This window comes from Pleurodeles waltl, chromosome 9 (assembly GCF_031143425.1).
Source record: "Pleurodeles waltl isolate 20211129_DDA chromosome 9, aPleWal1.hap1.20221129, whole genome shotgun sequence".
Taxonomy (NCBI): domain Eukaryota; kingdom Metazoa; phylum Chordata; class Amphibia; order Caudata; family Salamandridae; genus Pleurodeles; species Pleurodeles waltl.
In genome coordinates, this window is record NC_090448.1 from 874,375,490 (window position 1) to 874,392,287 (window position 16,798).

The 16,798-nt window shown below is 43.0% G+C and overlaps 1 protein-coding gene across 1 annotated transcript in view; it reads left to right on the forward strand.

Moving 5' to 3' along the window:
* TTC7B (tetratricopeptide repeat domain 7B) overlaps window positions 1-16,798 on the forward strand; it is a 1,338,716-nt gene that overhangs the window by 260,751 nt on the left and 1,061,167 nt on the right. Inside the window, exon 5 of the mRNA XM_069208186.1 lies at window positions 16,385-16,506. Coding sequence (XP_069064287.1) covers window positions 16,385-16,506 — 122 coding nt within the window. The remainder of the gene's footprint in view (window positions 1-16,384; window positions 16,507-16,798) is intronic.

Sequence of the window (16,798 nt, forward strand, 5' to 3'; positions counted from 1 at the left end):
AAAAAAAAAGCTCTGCAACTAAACGACTGGACAATTTTGCTTAATTTAATAACATTTACACTTCCCGATTGTGACGTGCACAGACAACTCTTTTGTTTCATTGTACTTATCTCCCAGTTTATTCTGTTTTAATTCAGTCCTCCTTCTGCCCCATTGGTCATCCGCACCGTGATGGTGGTTGTGGTTGCCCCCCTCCATATTCAAAGCCTGCATACTTGTATTTGTATGTTGGCAATGAAAGGATCACTTCAGAGTTTACCACTTAACGCCTGCAACAATCATTCTTTTATACCTACTGAGTTATTTCGATTAAAACTTCAGAAGTCAATTATCGTTTCAGAGCAGAAGATAAACTTAATCAGAATGATTTTTAGACACTCAGAGTTTAACGACTTTACCCCCAAAGGAGAGGGTGGCTCCATATTTCCAGGGTGTTTCTGTTCCATACACTCTACACTAGCCAGCAAGTTCAGTTCTCTGCTTATTGGTGCTTATGTATCTTTTTGGTGGCCCAACTACTAGGTATCTTTAGACATCTACAGTGGCAACTTAAGGACAGTGGAGCCAATTCCTAAGTACTCTGTCATACAATTGGCGATTTGGGTGGAACTCATAAACCAGGTAGTGGGTCTCTTTCGAGGAAATCAGGTCCATCAACCATGGTCACAGACAGTATTTGTAATGGATGCCTTTCTCCCTTTGGGAGCAGCACATTTAGAATATGTGACCATTAAGGTCTGTGTTTTCAATAGAAGAACAACTTCAAACATGTTTTTTGGATCTGAAGGCAATCAGGTTGGCCTTAAAGTATTTCTTTCCCCAAATTCACATGAAAATATTAACAGACAATAGGGCAGCCATGGCTTGTGTAAATAAGCAAATTGGTGTTTTTTCCTGATCGCATTGCGAAGAGGCCATTCACATCTTATCTGAGACGAAAGGCAAACAAAATTGGCTATCAACAGCTTATAGACTCTGAATACAAGGCACACTTCCGCACCAAGTTTATGTCAGTCAGTCATGAATGGGAGTGGCATTTCAAGGTGCTAGCTCACCTCGTCCACAAATAAAGTATTTCTGGAGATGGTGCTCTTCAGAGCAACAAAAGTGTTGCAATTACTGATTTTATAGACTCCCTCGTCGCTGGGAGATGTGATGCCTCCGGAGGCTATCCTGTATAGGTTTAAACTCATAATAAACCCCACCAAAAAGGAAACAACCCTCATCAGTGTAAACATCTAAAAACCCCTGCACAACCACAAACTAAAATACTGATTATAAGAAAGGAAAGTAAGAAAGAATGAGTCATTTGTATTTCTTTTGTAAAGGAGAGAGAACACAATGTAACTTTGTTACACCAGCTAGCAGCAAGAAAGACTGGTCTAAGAGTATTCTGCTTGAGTTTAGTTGTTTAGGGCTGTCACTAAATAATTGTTTCTTCTCCTTTTGTTTCCTCTAGATTTGTGTGCTTGATTAAAGGTGCCGGTTTTAGAAGCATATTTTACGTCTGATCCAGTTGTATCCGCTTTAGAGAATATGGGAATATTAAAGTCATATTTGATCTTTTGGCAGTGTTTTATTCTTTCACTGACTGGTGAAATTGCTGCCTTGAATCTTAGCCAAAATGTACTGTCACGTTTACCCACAGACACACACTGGGTAAAACCCTTTGATAAATCAATCAATATTTTCTAAAAAGTCAATATTGATAGCAGCCATCTGCCAAACACCCCAGGCGTTAAACATTCAATGCAAGATGTAGTGACAGGTACCTGTGAATACAATGCTCTCACCGTGCACATGGAGAGTAGTGGAAAGACTTTCTACATACCATCACAATTCATAGCAGCAAGGTGGTTCATTGCTATTTGTGATAGCTTCAGATAATCCTGGCTTTTTACCCAAAAGCAATTTACTGATTGGAGTTTTTAACCCATATTTATAATTTTGACAGCAAAGTTTAAAATCCCCGAATTCAATATGATGTCTGTTAAAAGGTCAGGACTAATTTAAAGTGAGAATATGCTAATGGGATACATGGAAGCTACAAATGTACACACAGCAGCAGCACCACCTTAATGTAATCAGTTAAATGGTGCAGAACAGCAGTGTTGAGCATGCTTAATGCATCAAGTTCCAGGTTCCTTGGAAGGCAGGGCTACAAATTAATCTAGTGTTATTTAACAATTTGAAGGTTTCACAAGGTACTATGCTGTTGGCAGGGTTTACCACCTCAGTACTGTTATAATATTCAGAAAGGGGTTGATGAATTACCCTCAGATGTTTCCAGTAATTTCTTTATTAAAACTTTTGAATATGGCACTATTACTTTTTTCATCCATTCATACTTCTGTAAACCATTAGAGAAGGGTTGGCACTGATTTGGATATGGATAGTTATAACTGAGGAGGCAAAATAGCGATGGCCTGGGTTGAGGCCCAGAATAATTACCACTGTCTATGATTAATTCAAGCATTCCACTGATCACTTTTTTGCATAGTTCAGTGTGATGCCCTAAGAGGAACTGGTATGCCCAGACATGGGTCCCCTGTACACTCTGTTCCTGGAACCAAGCATCCTCCAGTATTGTATCTTTCATAGATTCACATGCTTTTGAATCTTCCCCATCGTCATTGTTAGAGTCCCACGATAACAGTAATAAAAGCAGTGCTAATACATAAGCATCAGGAAACCCATATGATAACAATAGACATTGCTAGCCAACTTCCGTTGTTTTAAAGCATCCAAATTCCAACCAGTCAGATCAAAGACCCTGAAGCACTCAACCCCTGCAGAGACACCATACCTCAGATTTTTTACCATACGTCGTGTTAGGGAGTCTCCCTGAGCTCTGCTCAGTAACAGTATTACTTCTATCAACTTTTCCCCTGCCACTCATTCGACTTATTGCTGAACCTTCAACCAACATACAGTTTTTTGGGATTAGTTCCTTGTTTTGACCATGACAGAGGGATGTAAAAAAATAGGTTGTTCAGGCCTTGTAAATCCTGTGGAAAATCGAGACTCTTATCTTAGGACCCTCACAAGAAATGTTAGTATTGCCTTTACCCTCAGTCAAAGCCTAAAGAGTGCAAATACTGTTGCACAATTCTGTGTAAACCTTCACGGACAATGAAGCCTGGCTTCTTCTCTGGCTCCAGAAGAAAAAAGCTTGTTCCAAGTCTGAGGAAAAAGAACAGTCCTCCTCAAAGAAGCGTAAAAAAAGGGATCTTCAATGTTGGAAAAGGACACCAAAAATGCAAAATCACATACTAGGGATACTGGTGTCAAGAGGTCTAAAAGTAAAGAACCTACTGAACATCCTTCCTTTCTCAGAAGAACTTCTTCCTCACCTTCTGTTTCTGTTACACCATTCAAGGATCCTTTTATGAAGAAGGTGCGTCCATTGATGGATCCATCGGCAAAGATCATCCCGTCAATTCCTGCTTTGTTGTTGAGCAAATCGTTGACAAAGGTTTCCCTTTCACTGCCAGTGACTACAGCGGCATCTACCACGCTGAAAACCAGGATGACGATGACCACATCTTCGTCGATGACGAAAACACCGATGATGAGCTCATCATCGCCATCTAGGAGTCCATCGTTGATGGCAAGAATCATTATGTCAACACCTTCAACATCCTCGGCTCCATCTCAGCTGCTACTGTTGATGAAGATTCCATTGAGGGCAACGTCGTTGGCAGCCCCGTCAATGTCAGTGAAAGAGACTATATGTATACCTGATTATGGCATTCCAACGCTTGTCCCTCAGGATACTTCAAGTGTCTCCTTTACCTCCAATACATCTCCTAAAGGTGCAGCAATCAGGTGATGAAGGTATCTTTGACATAGAGCCAAACACAGCTTAATGTGAAGTGTCAGAAAACTGATGATGAGGAAGCAGAACAGGACGCTTCTAAACATCTTGAAGGTGATTTTACTTTTTGAGAAAGACGCCAGGAGCTGGTTCAGTAATATGACTACTTCCAAGAATATGACCCTTATGATGAGCCTGAGGAAAACAAATATTACAGCCAAAGAGACACTGTTTCAGTCCCTATATCGTTAGTCACCCCTCTACACTTAATGACTAATGATTACTATAATAGGTTTCTGGAGGCCAATACCCGACGCAGCTTTCTCTGATGCCTTAGGTGGTAACTTTTCCAGAGAGGTCTGTAAGACCTCAACAAAAGGAAAAGGGAGTGCTACCACCTATCACAATCCATGGCACATTTGCAGATAGTGATGGGGATCAACAGCCTGAAGAAGGTAAAATTCCTCCTGATTCGGCCGGAAATCATCCGGAATGGGATGACTGTGTGGTGTCATTATACGTGTCTTCTAAACTACCTCCAGCAGACTCACCTCCAGCTGAAATTGGAGGATTTCACGAGCTCCTTGAACGAGCGTCAAAGCTGCAACTTACATCTCCCAGACAAATAAACCAAATGCTTCCTCTATGACTTCAAAGAGCTAGGTCAACACTCAGGAAAATCAATCCTCACAGTAGAGTATATCTGGCAAGAAAGATTGAAGCTGATGAAGACACCAGCTCCAGTGGGTGCTGTTGTTCCGAAGCTGAACAAGAAGTATATATTGCGCCTAACAACTTGTCAACTTGTGTTAAAGGTCAGCCTGACCCTGACTCTGTGTTTAAGCAAGCAGCATAATGGCATTCCAAATATCCTTCTACCCTGTGCTCTGCCCCTTAAGATGAGGAGGGTATAAGATTGGATAATATAGCAAGCGGTTCTCAGCCATGGCTGCAACTTCGTTTAGAGCGTCTAATGCTCTGGCCACATTGGGAAGCTGCGACCGTCAGATGTGCCTGACATGTCGGCTTTTCTGGTTCTCTGAGGACAAGAGAAAGGAGGCAAAGGAGATCTTGCTGGAAAGAGAAAATACCTCCTCGGAGATCATTGATGCAACCATGGATCTCTCATCTACAGCCTTTCGCCAGATGGCAGATGCTGCTGTTTTAGATCACTAGGGTTGGCTAAAGGCAACATTTTCTACTCAAAAATGCAGGCTACGATCCTTGACATGCCTTTAGATGGAAAAAATCTCTTTGGGAAGCATGTGGATGAGGCCTTGCATTCTATAAAATCAGATACTGAGACAGCTCGCTTCCTGGGCACTTCACAACGGGGCTACTTCTAGGCTTTTCAATGGGGCATTGGGAGAGGACAATTTACAAATAGAGTGCCCTGTCAACAAAATAGGTACCAGCCTTATTCCCATCAGAGGTTTCATTTGCTATCCCTATCCCAGAAGCCATAATGGGCGGCAGGAGTATCCAGTTACACTGGACAACCATCTCAAAGATGTCTTTCGGCTGGAGAAAAGTCACAGGAATCTTCTAGGTAGCGATGATACATCACAGGCACCAGTAACCTCAGCCCTCCCTCAACAATTCAGATATCACCTCTCCAAATTTTACAGTTGTTGGAGGAGCATATCTTCCAACAAATGGGTGCTGGTTGTGATCCAGCACTGTCATACTCCCTGGAATTTGTTCAAAAGCCATTGCATGGGAATTTGTCTATGCTGAAGCAGGAAACTCATTTACTTTTCTCCAAAGATGTGATAAAGGAAGTTCTGAAGTGTCATCAAGACGACATAGGAAAATGAAGACAGGTGATGGACTTGAGGCTATTAAACAAATTAATTGAAAACAATCTTTCAGGATGCTATTCTTACAGAAAATCCTGTAGCTCCCATATCCAGGAGATTACATGACATCCCTGGATCTTTTAGATGCAAATCTCCATATCCCGAACATTCCTGTGGTTCGAGGTGGCAGGGTGCGATTACCAATTCAAAGTGTTTCCTTTTGGACTACAATAGGCCCCCAGGGTCTTCACCAGATGCATGGCCCCAGTGGCAGCTTTCCTCAGGAGGACAGGGCACCAGGTGTTTTTGTACCTGGACTACTGGTTCACAAAAAGGACACCATTTCCACTCTGCAAGAAAATCGACTTGGGATGTGTGAGGCTATTCAGGGAGCTTGGCCTCAAGCTGAACAAAGAAAAGAAATTGTCTTTAACCATGTCCATGTCAATTATTTTTCTGGGGGCAGTCCTTGAAATGAAGGTTCAAACGGCTTCCCCAACTGCAGAAAGGATTAATCTTCCCAAATCAGTAACAACTCTCTCGGCAAGAAACTTCACTTCTGTACGGAAGTACAAATCAATGTTAAAAATGATGTCATCTTGCACCCCGGTCATACCAAACTGTCGTATTTGCATGCAGCAGTTGCAGGAACAACTAGACGTTCAGTGTGTCTGGTGCCAGGGAACCTTCGAGGACACAATTTCAATTACCTCTCGATGAAGTCTTGGTGGATATTAGAAATGGGGCTACTGGTTGTCTAGGGTAGGCACCTCAGCCAGGCAGTAACCACCACTCTAGTTAGAGCAAGGGAGCTACACACCTAGGATAACGCCTGCTCACCTCCTTGGTAGCTTGGCATGAGCAATCAGGCTTATCTCAGAGGCAATGTGTAAAGAGTTTGCACAATACACACATCCCAGTGACAATACACCACAAAGAAAACTCCACAAGTTATATAAAAATAAACTGTATTGCATAAAGCATTAGACCAAAACCGACATAAATCAGTAACACTCTGCTAAGCCAACAGTAGTCAGATCATCATCATGAGTGCACATGGCAGAAAACATTCCTATACTGCACAGGTCATTATGAACACACCCTCCCTCGGCATATGAGACGGACCCTGAGAATACATACATCACCCCAGCATGGCAAGCACGACATATAGCACTAGTCAGGTCATAAAAAGAAATGTAGCATGCACAGTGAGGGCAAAAGCTTCAGGGTGGGATGTAGCTTCTCCAAGAATCACCAACAACACCTTCTACATGGAGATTGCAGCGAATCTGTGCTTCCTATACAAAGTATGTGGTAATTGCAGATCCACATTGTCGGGCACAGGAGCTCCAGCGCTCCTGTTAGATGATATATGGTACAAAATATCACCCCGGCTAATGTAGGAGCTCCCACGCTCCTACTCCAATAACTGCGGTAAACAAAAGAGGCTGAGCAGGCACGGGTCCTACGCTGAGGTTTTCCTCCCCGTCCTGCTTTCGTTCACGTAATTCACGTATATACTGTTAGCTCCAAAGAGATGCCTCTATAGCCTGGTACCAGGGCCCCCCGAAAACTCGAGGGGAAGCCACCTCAGTACACCTTTGGCTGTCACAGGAGTAAGTTCATGCCACTGGCCACGAACATGTGGTGCCGCTGCCTCTATGGAGCGACTCAGCTCCTCCTTGTGCTGCACGTGTGCGCCCCTCGCCAGCCTGGTGGGCTGAATGTCCGTTCAGTCTGCCCCGCAGCGCCTCTTCTGGCGATGGTGCCAGCCTCCTGGGACTCACTGGGGGCGGGTTTCCAACCCCTGCAATGCCGGTTGCATTGGAGACCTCTTCGGGCCTCTAGCGGTCATCTATCGTGGTGCCTCTCGGCTGGGGGGACTGTCCTAGAATGGGAGCTGAAAACACTCTCCACGTGCTCCTGGCAGCACTGTGTGCAGTGCTGCCCTGGCAGAGGCCCCACCAGTCAGCCCTGTCTGGAGGGCCTGCTACACACACACACACAACTCCCTCATAGGCTGAAGGGCTCAACACGCTCTAAGGGGCATCCTGGGGGAAGAACTGGGGAGCTGGTAGATGTAGGGAGCTAGCAACAGGCCAGCACATCAGGGTCCTGATAGCCAAAGAGGCCACAGGTAAACACAACAGCAGGTAAGTCCATTGGCGGTTCCTTGCAGCATGAGAGCCCCCTTCAGCATCATCTGGTTCCATGTACACACAGTGTATGGGCGGAAAGGTGTCGGAGTAGCTGGCAACAGGGCAACACACAGAAAAGCCATCCTGCTGAGTCCTTTGGGCCACTCAGCAGGCACCAGGCAGCAGGGCAACAAATAGAAGAGCAGTCCAGATGAGTCCTTTGTGAGAGTTTCAGTCCCAGTTCCTAATGTGTTACCCCAAAATCAGGGGTCGGGCCCCTGTACTCATATTCAAACAATGCCTTTGTACACGGGGTAACTTAAAAAGAGTCCTTTCAAGTGAAGCACAACACCCTTTCAACCCAGTCCTGTCTCCAGACATCAATAGGGGGTAATCAGTCCATTGTATGAGGGCAGGTCACAGCCTATTCGCATGTAAGGTGTGAATGACCCTCCCTCTCCCCAGCCCAGGAAGACTATCAGGATGCAGATGCCTCTTTTGTCACACCTAGGCTCTCCTGTGTGAGGGCTGTCTTGAAATTATGAACCAAGTGGAGCTGTCATTCTACCCCAGACGTGGATTGAAGTGAGACTGCAAAGCACTAAGAAATGCCCACTTTCTAAAATAGTAATGTAAAATCCACCTACACAAGTAAGCAGGATTTATCACTACCATTCCAAACATATTAAACATACCCACGCCACTCCTCATAGATGAGAAGTTACCACATAGTCATATGTAAGGGCATTTCAAATGCAATCCTATGAGAGGAGCAGCACTCACAGTAGTGAGAAACTAAATAGGCTGCTTGTCACTACTAGGACATGAAACACATAAAGACATATGCTCTACCTTTTACATACACAGCACCCTGCCCATAGGGCTGTCTAGGGCCTACCTTAGGGGTGACCTAGGTGTAGTAAAAAGGACGTTTAGTCCTTGGCAAGTAGTTTGAATTGGCAAGTCATTGTGGCATTAAAATGCACACGCAGGCACTACAGTGTCAGCCTGAGATAAATTTGAAAGGCTACTTCTGTGGGTGGCACAATCTGTGCTACAAGCCAACTAGTAGCATTTAATTTACAGGCCCTGAGTACATGGTATACCACTTTACAAGGGACTTATAGGTAAATTAAATGACCCAAACAGGTGTAAACCAATTGTACCAAGTTGTAGGGGAGAGAGCACATGCACTTTAGCCCTCATTAGCAGTGGTAAAGTGCTCAGAGTCCTAAAGCCAACAAAAAGAAAGTCAGAAAAACAAGAGGAGAAATGCAAAAGTTTGGGGGTAACACTGCAGAAAGGGCCATTTCCAACAGTGGTTAAACACAGCCAATTTCTCTCAGGGTTTTTCATTTGTTGCCGAGCAGCTCCAAGTAGTTATGACAACAGATGCCTCCCTGGAAGGCTGGGGAGCCCATCTATAGGACTTGGAGATTCATGGGAAATGGACTGCTCAGGAGACATTATCATAAACAAACATTTTGGAGTTGAAAGAGTTTTTCCTAGGCCTTCAGGCTTTTCTTCGAAGGTGCCACAACTCTTCAGTCTTGGTGAAAACAGACAACACTACAACAATGTTTTGTCTCACCAAACAGAGAGGAACATGATTGCAGATTCTGTCAGCGCAAGCCCAACATATCTGGGAATGGCTGATCATCCACAACATCACAGTGAAGGTGGAGCATGTTCCGGTGGTAGAGAACAAATGGCGGAATTCCTTAAACAGAACAGACAAACAGTGCCACGAGTGGGAGCTAAATGAAAAGCGTTTAATGCAAGTCTTCGATCGTCGGGGTACACTAAATCTGGATCTCTTTGCTACTTTGCACTAGAAATGCAGAGTGCATGCCAGCAGATTCCCGCAAACAGGATCTTTGGGAAATGCGTTCCACCTAGCATGAACGGGAATGTTTGCGTACCCTTTCCCTCCTTTTCCGCTCATCAGCAAGGTCATTTGCAAAATGAAGCAGGAACCTTGCCATCTTATATTCATTGCCGCAGCGTGGCCCAGGCAGTACTGATTCACCGAGCTTCTTTGCCTAATAGAGTGCACACATCTTCCTCTCCAACTATTGGAGGATCTTCTGTCAATGAACGAGGGACAGGTTGTCCAGGCACAGATCATTCTCTCCGCATGTCAACTTGGCTCCTCACGACAATGAGTTTGGGGCAGTAAATCTGCCTGAGGACTGCAGAGCAATTCCCCAGCATGCCCGAGCTGACTCCACAAGCAAATCTTACTCTGCAAAATGGAAGCGATTCTGTTCCTGGTGTAGCTCTGTCTATGCATCCTCTCTCCTCCTCTCCAGAGCAGATACTCCCCTTTCTGCTATGCCTACGGGAATCAGGACGGACCTACTCCTCCATTAAAGTCCATCTAGCAGCTGTTTCCACATTTAGGAGGCATACAGGGGAACCTTCACTGGGGTCCAACAGTCTGGTTAAAGAGTTCATGAAGGGCCTATTTCGAGTCTACCCTCCAGTGAAGTCCCCTCCTGTGCTTTGGCAGCTTAACGCAGTCTTGTATCAGCTCATGAGTGCTGCTTTCGAACCAATTCATAAAGCTGATTTGCAAATTGTTTCTTGGAAAGTAGCCTTTCTGTTGGCACACACCTCGGCAAGGAGAATAAGTGAAATTCATGCCCTTACAATTCACAAACTATATTTACAGTTTCGGGATGACAGAATAATTTTGCACATTAACGCTAAGTTCATTCTGAAAGTGGCAACATCTTTTCACGTAAATGAATCTATCGTATTGCCAACATTCTTCAGTAAGCTTTCATCAGCAGGGGAGAGAGCCTTGTGTTCTCTAGACATAAAACCCTGCCTTAAGTTCTACCTTGGTAGAACATATACTTTCAGGAAATCTGATCCACTCCTGATTTCATTTGCTCCAAGGAGGAAGGGGCAGGTGCTGTCATGGGCAAGTAATGGTCGATGGGTGTCTGTAACCATCACCTTCTGTCACAAGAAAGCTGGACGACCATCATCTACAAGAGTGTCTGCACATTCTACATGAAAGGTTGCTGCTTCTTCGGGCCTGTTTGCAGGTGTTTCGCTACCAGGCAACTGCAGGGCAGTGATGTGGGTTAATACCCATACCTTCAACAAGCATTACTGTCTACATTCACTAAGAGAGGCGGATGTGGCAGTTGGACAGACTGTGTTACTGCACCTGTTGCACTAAGGTATGCAGTTGTTAGTTATCCTCATATGTGTTATTGTTCTGTCATGTTTCTCTCCTTTAAGTTGATTGTGGTTTGTCATGTAATGTTTTCCAGAAAGCAGTAGTAAATTCATGCTAATGAGTTTAATCTTGCTGCTTTTTTTGTCATGTTGGGATGGTTTGCCTTACCAACCACATTGTTACTTTGGTACTGCTTACTAGTCTGATTCAAGCATGTGAATCTATGAAAGATTACAGTACTGGAGGAAAAACAAGTTACTTACCTGTACACTGTGGTTCTCCAATATTTATATCTTTCATAGATTCACTTGCAACCCTTCCTCCTCCCCGTTAAGGCTCACCGCCCTTAAAACCTCTTATTTCCATTTATTTGCACACATGCTCAAAATCTGAGGTATGGTGGCTCTGCAGGGGTTGAGTGCTTCAGGGTCTTTGCTCTGACTGGTTGAAGTTTGGATGCTTTAAAACAAAGTGAATAGGCTACGAATGTCTGTTTTTATAATGGGTTTCCTAATGCTTCTGTATTAGCAATCCTTTTATTACTGTTTCCGTGGGACTCCCATCATGATGACGGGGAAGATTCTTTAAGCATGCACATTTTTTAAAGATATCAATACTGGAGATATGTATCCAATACAGGTATCCAATATGGTGAAGAGGTTCACCTTATGGGTCATAGTAGGCAGAAAAGTGCAAGAGGCTGTGCTTCTGCAAGGGCTTCACCTGGATGCTGTGTGTGTTGGCGGGCTTCCTTGTTCTAATTCGCACCCGGCTTTACTTTACTTTCACCTTAATTGTTTTCATGCATCCCTGTGTGTAGTGTGTTTAGGCAGGATTTTTTTTTATCCTCTCTTGCTTCTTACCTCTTACTATTTGTCACTTAACTATATTCATCCTGTAATCCTTGCATTCACCCTTATGGCGAAGCAGACTGGTACTGCAAACATGTCCAGATTGCTGATGCCTGTAGGCATATTGAAATAAGATTGTACAATGCCTTTCGATTACAGATGGTGAGCGCGGCTCAGAGTATCACGTTTTCCGGTATTACTCCCTTACTGTTTCCTTCTCTCCTATGTACTCAGTGGCTTATCCTGAAACTATGTGTCAAATATAAAAGTATGAGGAATTCTAGTACTAAGGGACATTTAGACCTGTCTCCTTGAATTCCAGTACTATCTAGGGCCATGACAGATTGACAGGTTAGTGAGGCTCCATATTAAGCCAGTGTGCCACAGTCACATTATTTAAGCTCTCTACAGACTCATTGGCCATGAAAAACTTGATTATGTTCTTGATCCTCCTTGATAGTGTTCAACATGGGTAGGATCCAGTACCGGGCTCAAGTTCCACCAACAATTCTATTGTAAATTGCATGCTTCTCTTTTTCCAAGTCTTTATCTCTTTGTCTTTTTTCGCTTGATCAGCTCTTGCTGTTGGTGAGCTATTGCTTTTGATCAGAGCTCTTGCTGTTCGTTAATTCTGGCCGTTAGTTAGCTATTGCTATTGATCATAGTTCTGGCAGGTAATGATAGCGTTTGCTGTTGGTCATCTCTTGCATTTGGCCACTACATGCAGCTGGTCATCTCTTGACCTTGCTAATCTTTTCTCTTGGTCTGCTCTTCAAGTTAATTAACATCTTGTGTTCATTATTTTGCCATTAAGTCTCGCTGGGTCTTGGTCTGCTATATTTTCTTGAACCAGAAGTAAAGTTTTTTTTTTTTTTTTAGTTTTTTTGACTTCAGCTATTACATTACAACGGGTGTCAGTTTTCCAAAAATGTGGATCCTAGCTAAGCTCCTAATGCGCGGTTTTAAATTCCACCTATTCCATATGGTGATTTTACAACCACCACCAGCTATTCAGGAGTCTGTTTTTTGCCTGTCTCCATGGCAGCGAGGACACTACTGTGCTGAGAAGTGTCTAGTACAGATATTGCCACGTGCAAACGCTTTTATTGTTTGTGTGACCTAGATTTCCTCTTTTCATTTCGCCAAACGTGTATATTTGTGTAGATACTTTGTTTTTTTTTATTTCGACAGCAAGAAACTGAAGAGGCTCTGGATTATTCTATTATTCTACCCTCCGGCCACTGGAGTGCACGTTTCAGTTATATCCACATACCCCCTCTTGTTTGATCAGGATTTTATTACCACGTAGACCTATTTGTCTTGTTGTTATATCGTATGCAACAGTCTGTAAAATGTGCATTTAAATAACTGTATAGTTCGACCTTGCGCAGAAAGTGCTGCCTTAAAATGTGTGCAATTTGGCAGAGCATAGCAGCAACATAAGACTCGGTCAGCAGGAATTGATAGCTAGGGTTTACAGGTTTAAGAGACGGTGTGTACTTTGTAGGATTTCTAATGTGCCTGCAAGGTGTATTCGGGGTTCGATGGCCCAGAGGATCAGCTAGGTAGGAGGCACGGAGGAGCCGTAGACATTGTTTGCAAATTCCATGTTAGTACACAATAGTTTTTTTCTGTAGACGTTTATAATCGGGTGAGGGCACATTACCTCTTCCTGAAAAGAAAAACATTCAAACTCACTTAGAAAAGGGAAAATAAGAGTATAAACCAAAGTGCCCTTTATTGCCTCCTGATTTATGGATAATGTTTAGATAACCCCAGCGACTTCTGCATACCTTTTGAAATTATCTTTTCTGACCTGAGGGCCAACTCCAGAGCAAGATGCTCATTCCTGGTATTTGTTTACCTGAGCAACTATTAAACTAACTTTGCCTCCTTTGTTGTACTTAAAACCACACTGCACCATCAAGGAAAAATGTTGCTGCTTGGGGTATGGTCTTGTCCCCTGGGTGAGTTGGCTCCATAGCGGCTACCTTGTTCTTTTCAAGGTAAAGACTTGAGTCTATAAATCACATCCCTTCGACCAACCTGAGCTGACATCGTGGGTCACTGGAGCCTCTCTGTACCGAGAATCAAGGTGCACTGATCATTAGGAGCTCACAGTGAAAGAATTGTGTCAGAACTGTCCAACACTTGCGCTTGTCTGGACTACACTGTGACCTTTTTTGGAAACCTGGAGAGAGGTTGGTGTCATTTGGTACTCTTCTTCTGCAAGTTCCCAATGGGCAGTACATGTTTGCATCAAGCCGTGTCCAGGTTGTGGCCAGAAAGTATGCCTTGAGACAACCACACCTCACTGCTATAGACAATTTTAATCCAAGACAGAGTTGCTGGTTCGCATTGGTTGAATTTGTAGCAGCCAGGCGGGATTCTCCCACCAACGTGCCTGCGTGATGATACTACTCGTGTAAATGGAACAACATAAGAGCACTAACAGCAATTCAAAGTCTTCAAACCTTTATCCTGACAAATCAAATTGCCAGCTAAGCTTGAATGAGGACCAGATTGTGATTCAGTGGAGTCCTTTATTTCCCTTAAATCATTGATAACTCCCAGAGTCTGTCCTCAGATCTCCTCAATCGTCCTTTGTACCTTAGGATTTCAGTACCCCAGGTGCTCAGCTGCAGCTGGCTGCATTGACTGTAATTTGCTACCTCATACTCCATAAAGAAAATACATTGGAACATATTCTGCCTGAGCCAGTATGCTGCCTGTGTCGTGTGTGGTTTTTGTACATGAGGTATGTTCTTGTGTTGAATTTTCACATGAGACATTGGTAATCTAAAGTCTGCTGGTTAGAAGTAAAACCGAGTTGGATAAGGGTGCACCATAGATGAGTAGAACATGCCCCCAGTTCACGGGAAAACCTAGAGCAAGGATGATGAAGTTTTGCGGAAGAAAACACTTTACATTATCGTTGTAGTCAAAACATTTCACAGACTGTGGCCAAAATCAAACATACTTCCCGGACAGGAGGGCAGTACTAATCACAATCACATGCGTCTCACAAACCGTGAGCACATGTACAAACCACTGCGACTGGAGCTCAGCTTCGTAATATAAGATCAATATAATTTTTCTAAATCTTACTTGTTTAATATACTAATGCAATGTGATAACGTGTTTATTATATAAATGATTGTAATCACTCTTTTGCTTTGGTTTGAACCAGTGATCACAATCGCTTATTGTAAACAGTGGAAAAATGCCGACTTCCGCCAACCCCGCTTTTTTCAGGACTTGTTATTGAAGTGTGTGTTAGCTCTTTACGTGATAGTGATAGCTATGTTGTATTGACTCCATATTCAAATATTGGTTGCAAGCACCAGTCGGGCGATAATGTGAAAATGCTGGCTGTCGCAGTATTGCAGAAATCTTGAAAAAAGGGATTGCAAACAGTTGTTGTTCCCAAAAACAATATTCACTGAAAAATGTAGGACCGTGGGGGAACAGTTCCACTATGTGGCTGGTCAGGCTGTGTGTAATAAACTTTAAAGAAACCCAGATTTTCTCCTCCAAGATATCTTTGTTGCTTTGTTGCTAGTTGGTACCTACAAAGGGGAAGGGAGCTGCAGTACTGTTACCAGGCGGAGCTTGCCTGGCAAGAACTGCCTCTGTATTTTGTCAGCTTACCAGACATCTTTAGGTCACTGCACAGCAACGGACAGGTTGCCACCTCCATGATGTGACTCGCCAGTTTTGCAGCATTTTCTTTTTAATAGGACATTATTGACCCTCTACATCAGAGTTCTTCAAACTTTTTAATGCCGCGCCCCCCCAGTTGAAAAATAAAAATCATTGGGCCCCCCTCAGAATTTTTCACAATTATTTTATAAACATGGCAATGTTTAAATATGTCTAAACCTATTTAAACATTGCAGTTAAGTACTGTTACCTTTTTAAAACTGCAATAACATGCTTCTGATTAAAACAGAGGCCTGTTATTTGTATAATATTTATTTTGGCCAGAGTCTGGGGCCCCCCCTGGGATCACTTGAGGCCCCCCAGTTTGAAGACCTCTGCTCTACATGGTCTTTCATGCACACAACAATTGTGACACGTTGCACTGAAAAACCCAGTAAATTCAAACCTCAGAGTGCTAGTGCAATAAATTAGTAGCCGCAAAACCCTCAAGGTAGAAAAAGCAGGGTTGAGGAAGGAGGGAAAAAGCATTAAGTTCAGTATATAAGCTGGTTAGAAAAGGCCTTCAAGCATTCTAAGAATTTTCTGTAATCTGATTCCTGATGAAAGCAGACGGCTAAGTTCCAAAAGGTGGAGCCTTATATCTTTATGGGAGCATCAGTAAGAGAATCTGAGAAGTTGGCTTTAGGTGTCTTCATTGTGATAGGATTTTAGTCTATATAGCTTAGCTTCCGAGTTAATTACAAACAGGTTTGAGCTTCATACTTCAACCACCGTTTTCTGTGATCTAAAAAAAAAAAAAGGATTTTCTTACTGAAGGAACAAAGAATACAATAGTAGTGCAAAAGATATAAAGACATGATTAAAAACAATAATTAGTTCTCGATTCATGGCCACTTATGTTGTCTCTTTTTCCCTTTTCACAGATGCTTATTAGCAGTTTACAAAACAGAAGCCCCAAGCCAGGACCGATAACCCATGATCAAGAGCTAGGCTTTTTCCTTGAAACTGGTCTTCAGAGAGCACACGTTTTATATTTTAAAAATGGGTAAGGATCGAGTTTTTCTTACAGTGTTTCTTATTTTACATCTGTTTGAGGAAAAATAAATCTTTGTACTTGTTGCATTTCATTGACTTTTTCAATTCAATTATTTGTTATATTAATTTTATTTATTGTTTTGTTAATACAGTATACTGAAATATAGAAATATCATCTTAAACCTGAGAAAAGAGCCCACCGTAATCTTAAACCTGAGAATAGAACCCCCTGCAACTCATAGTATCTTAGATGAATGATCGTGGCACGTTTATCTATGTAAACCACATATGCCCTTCTGTGA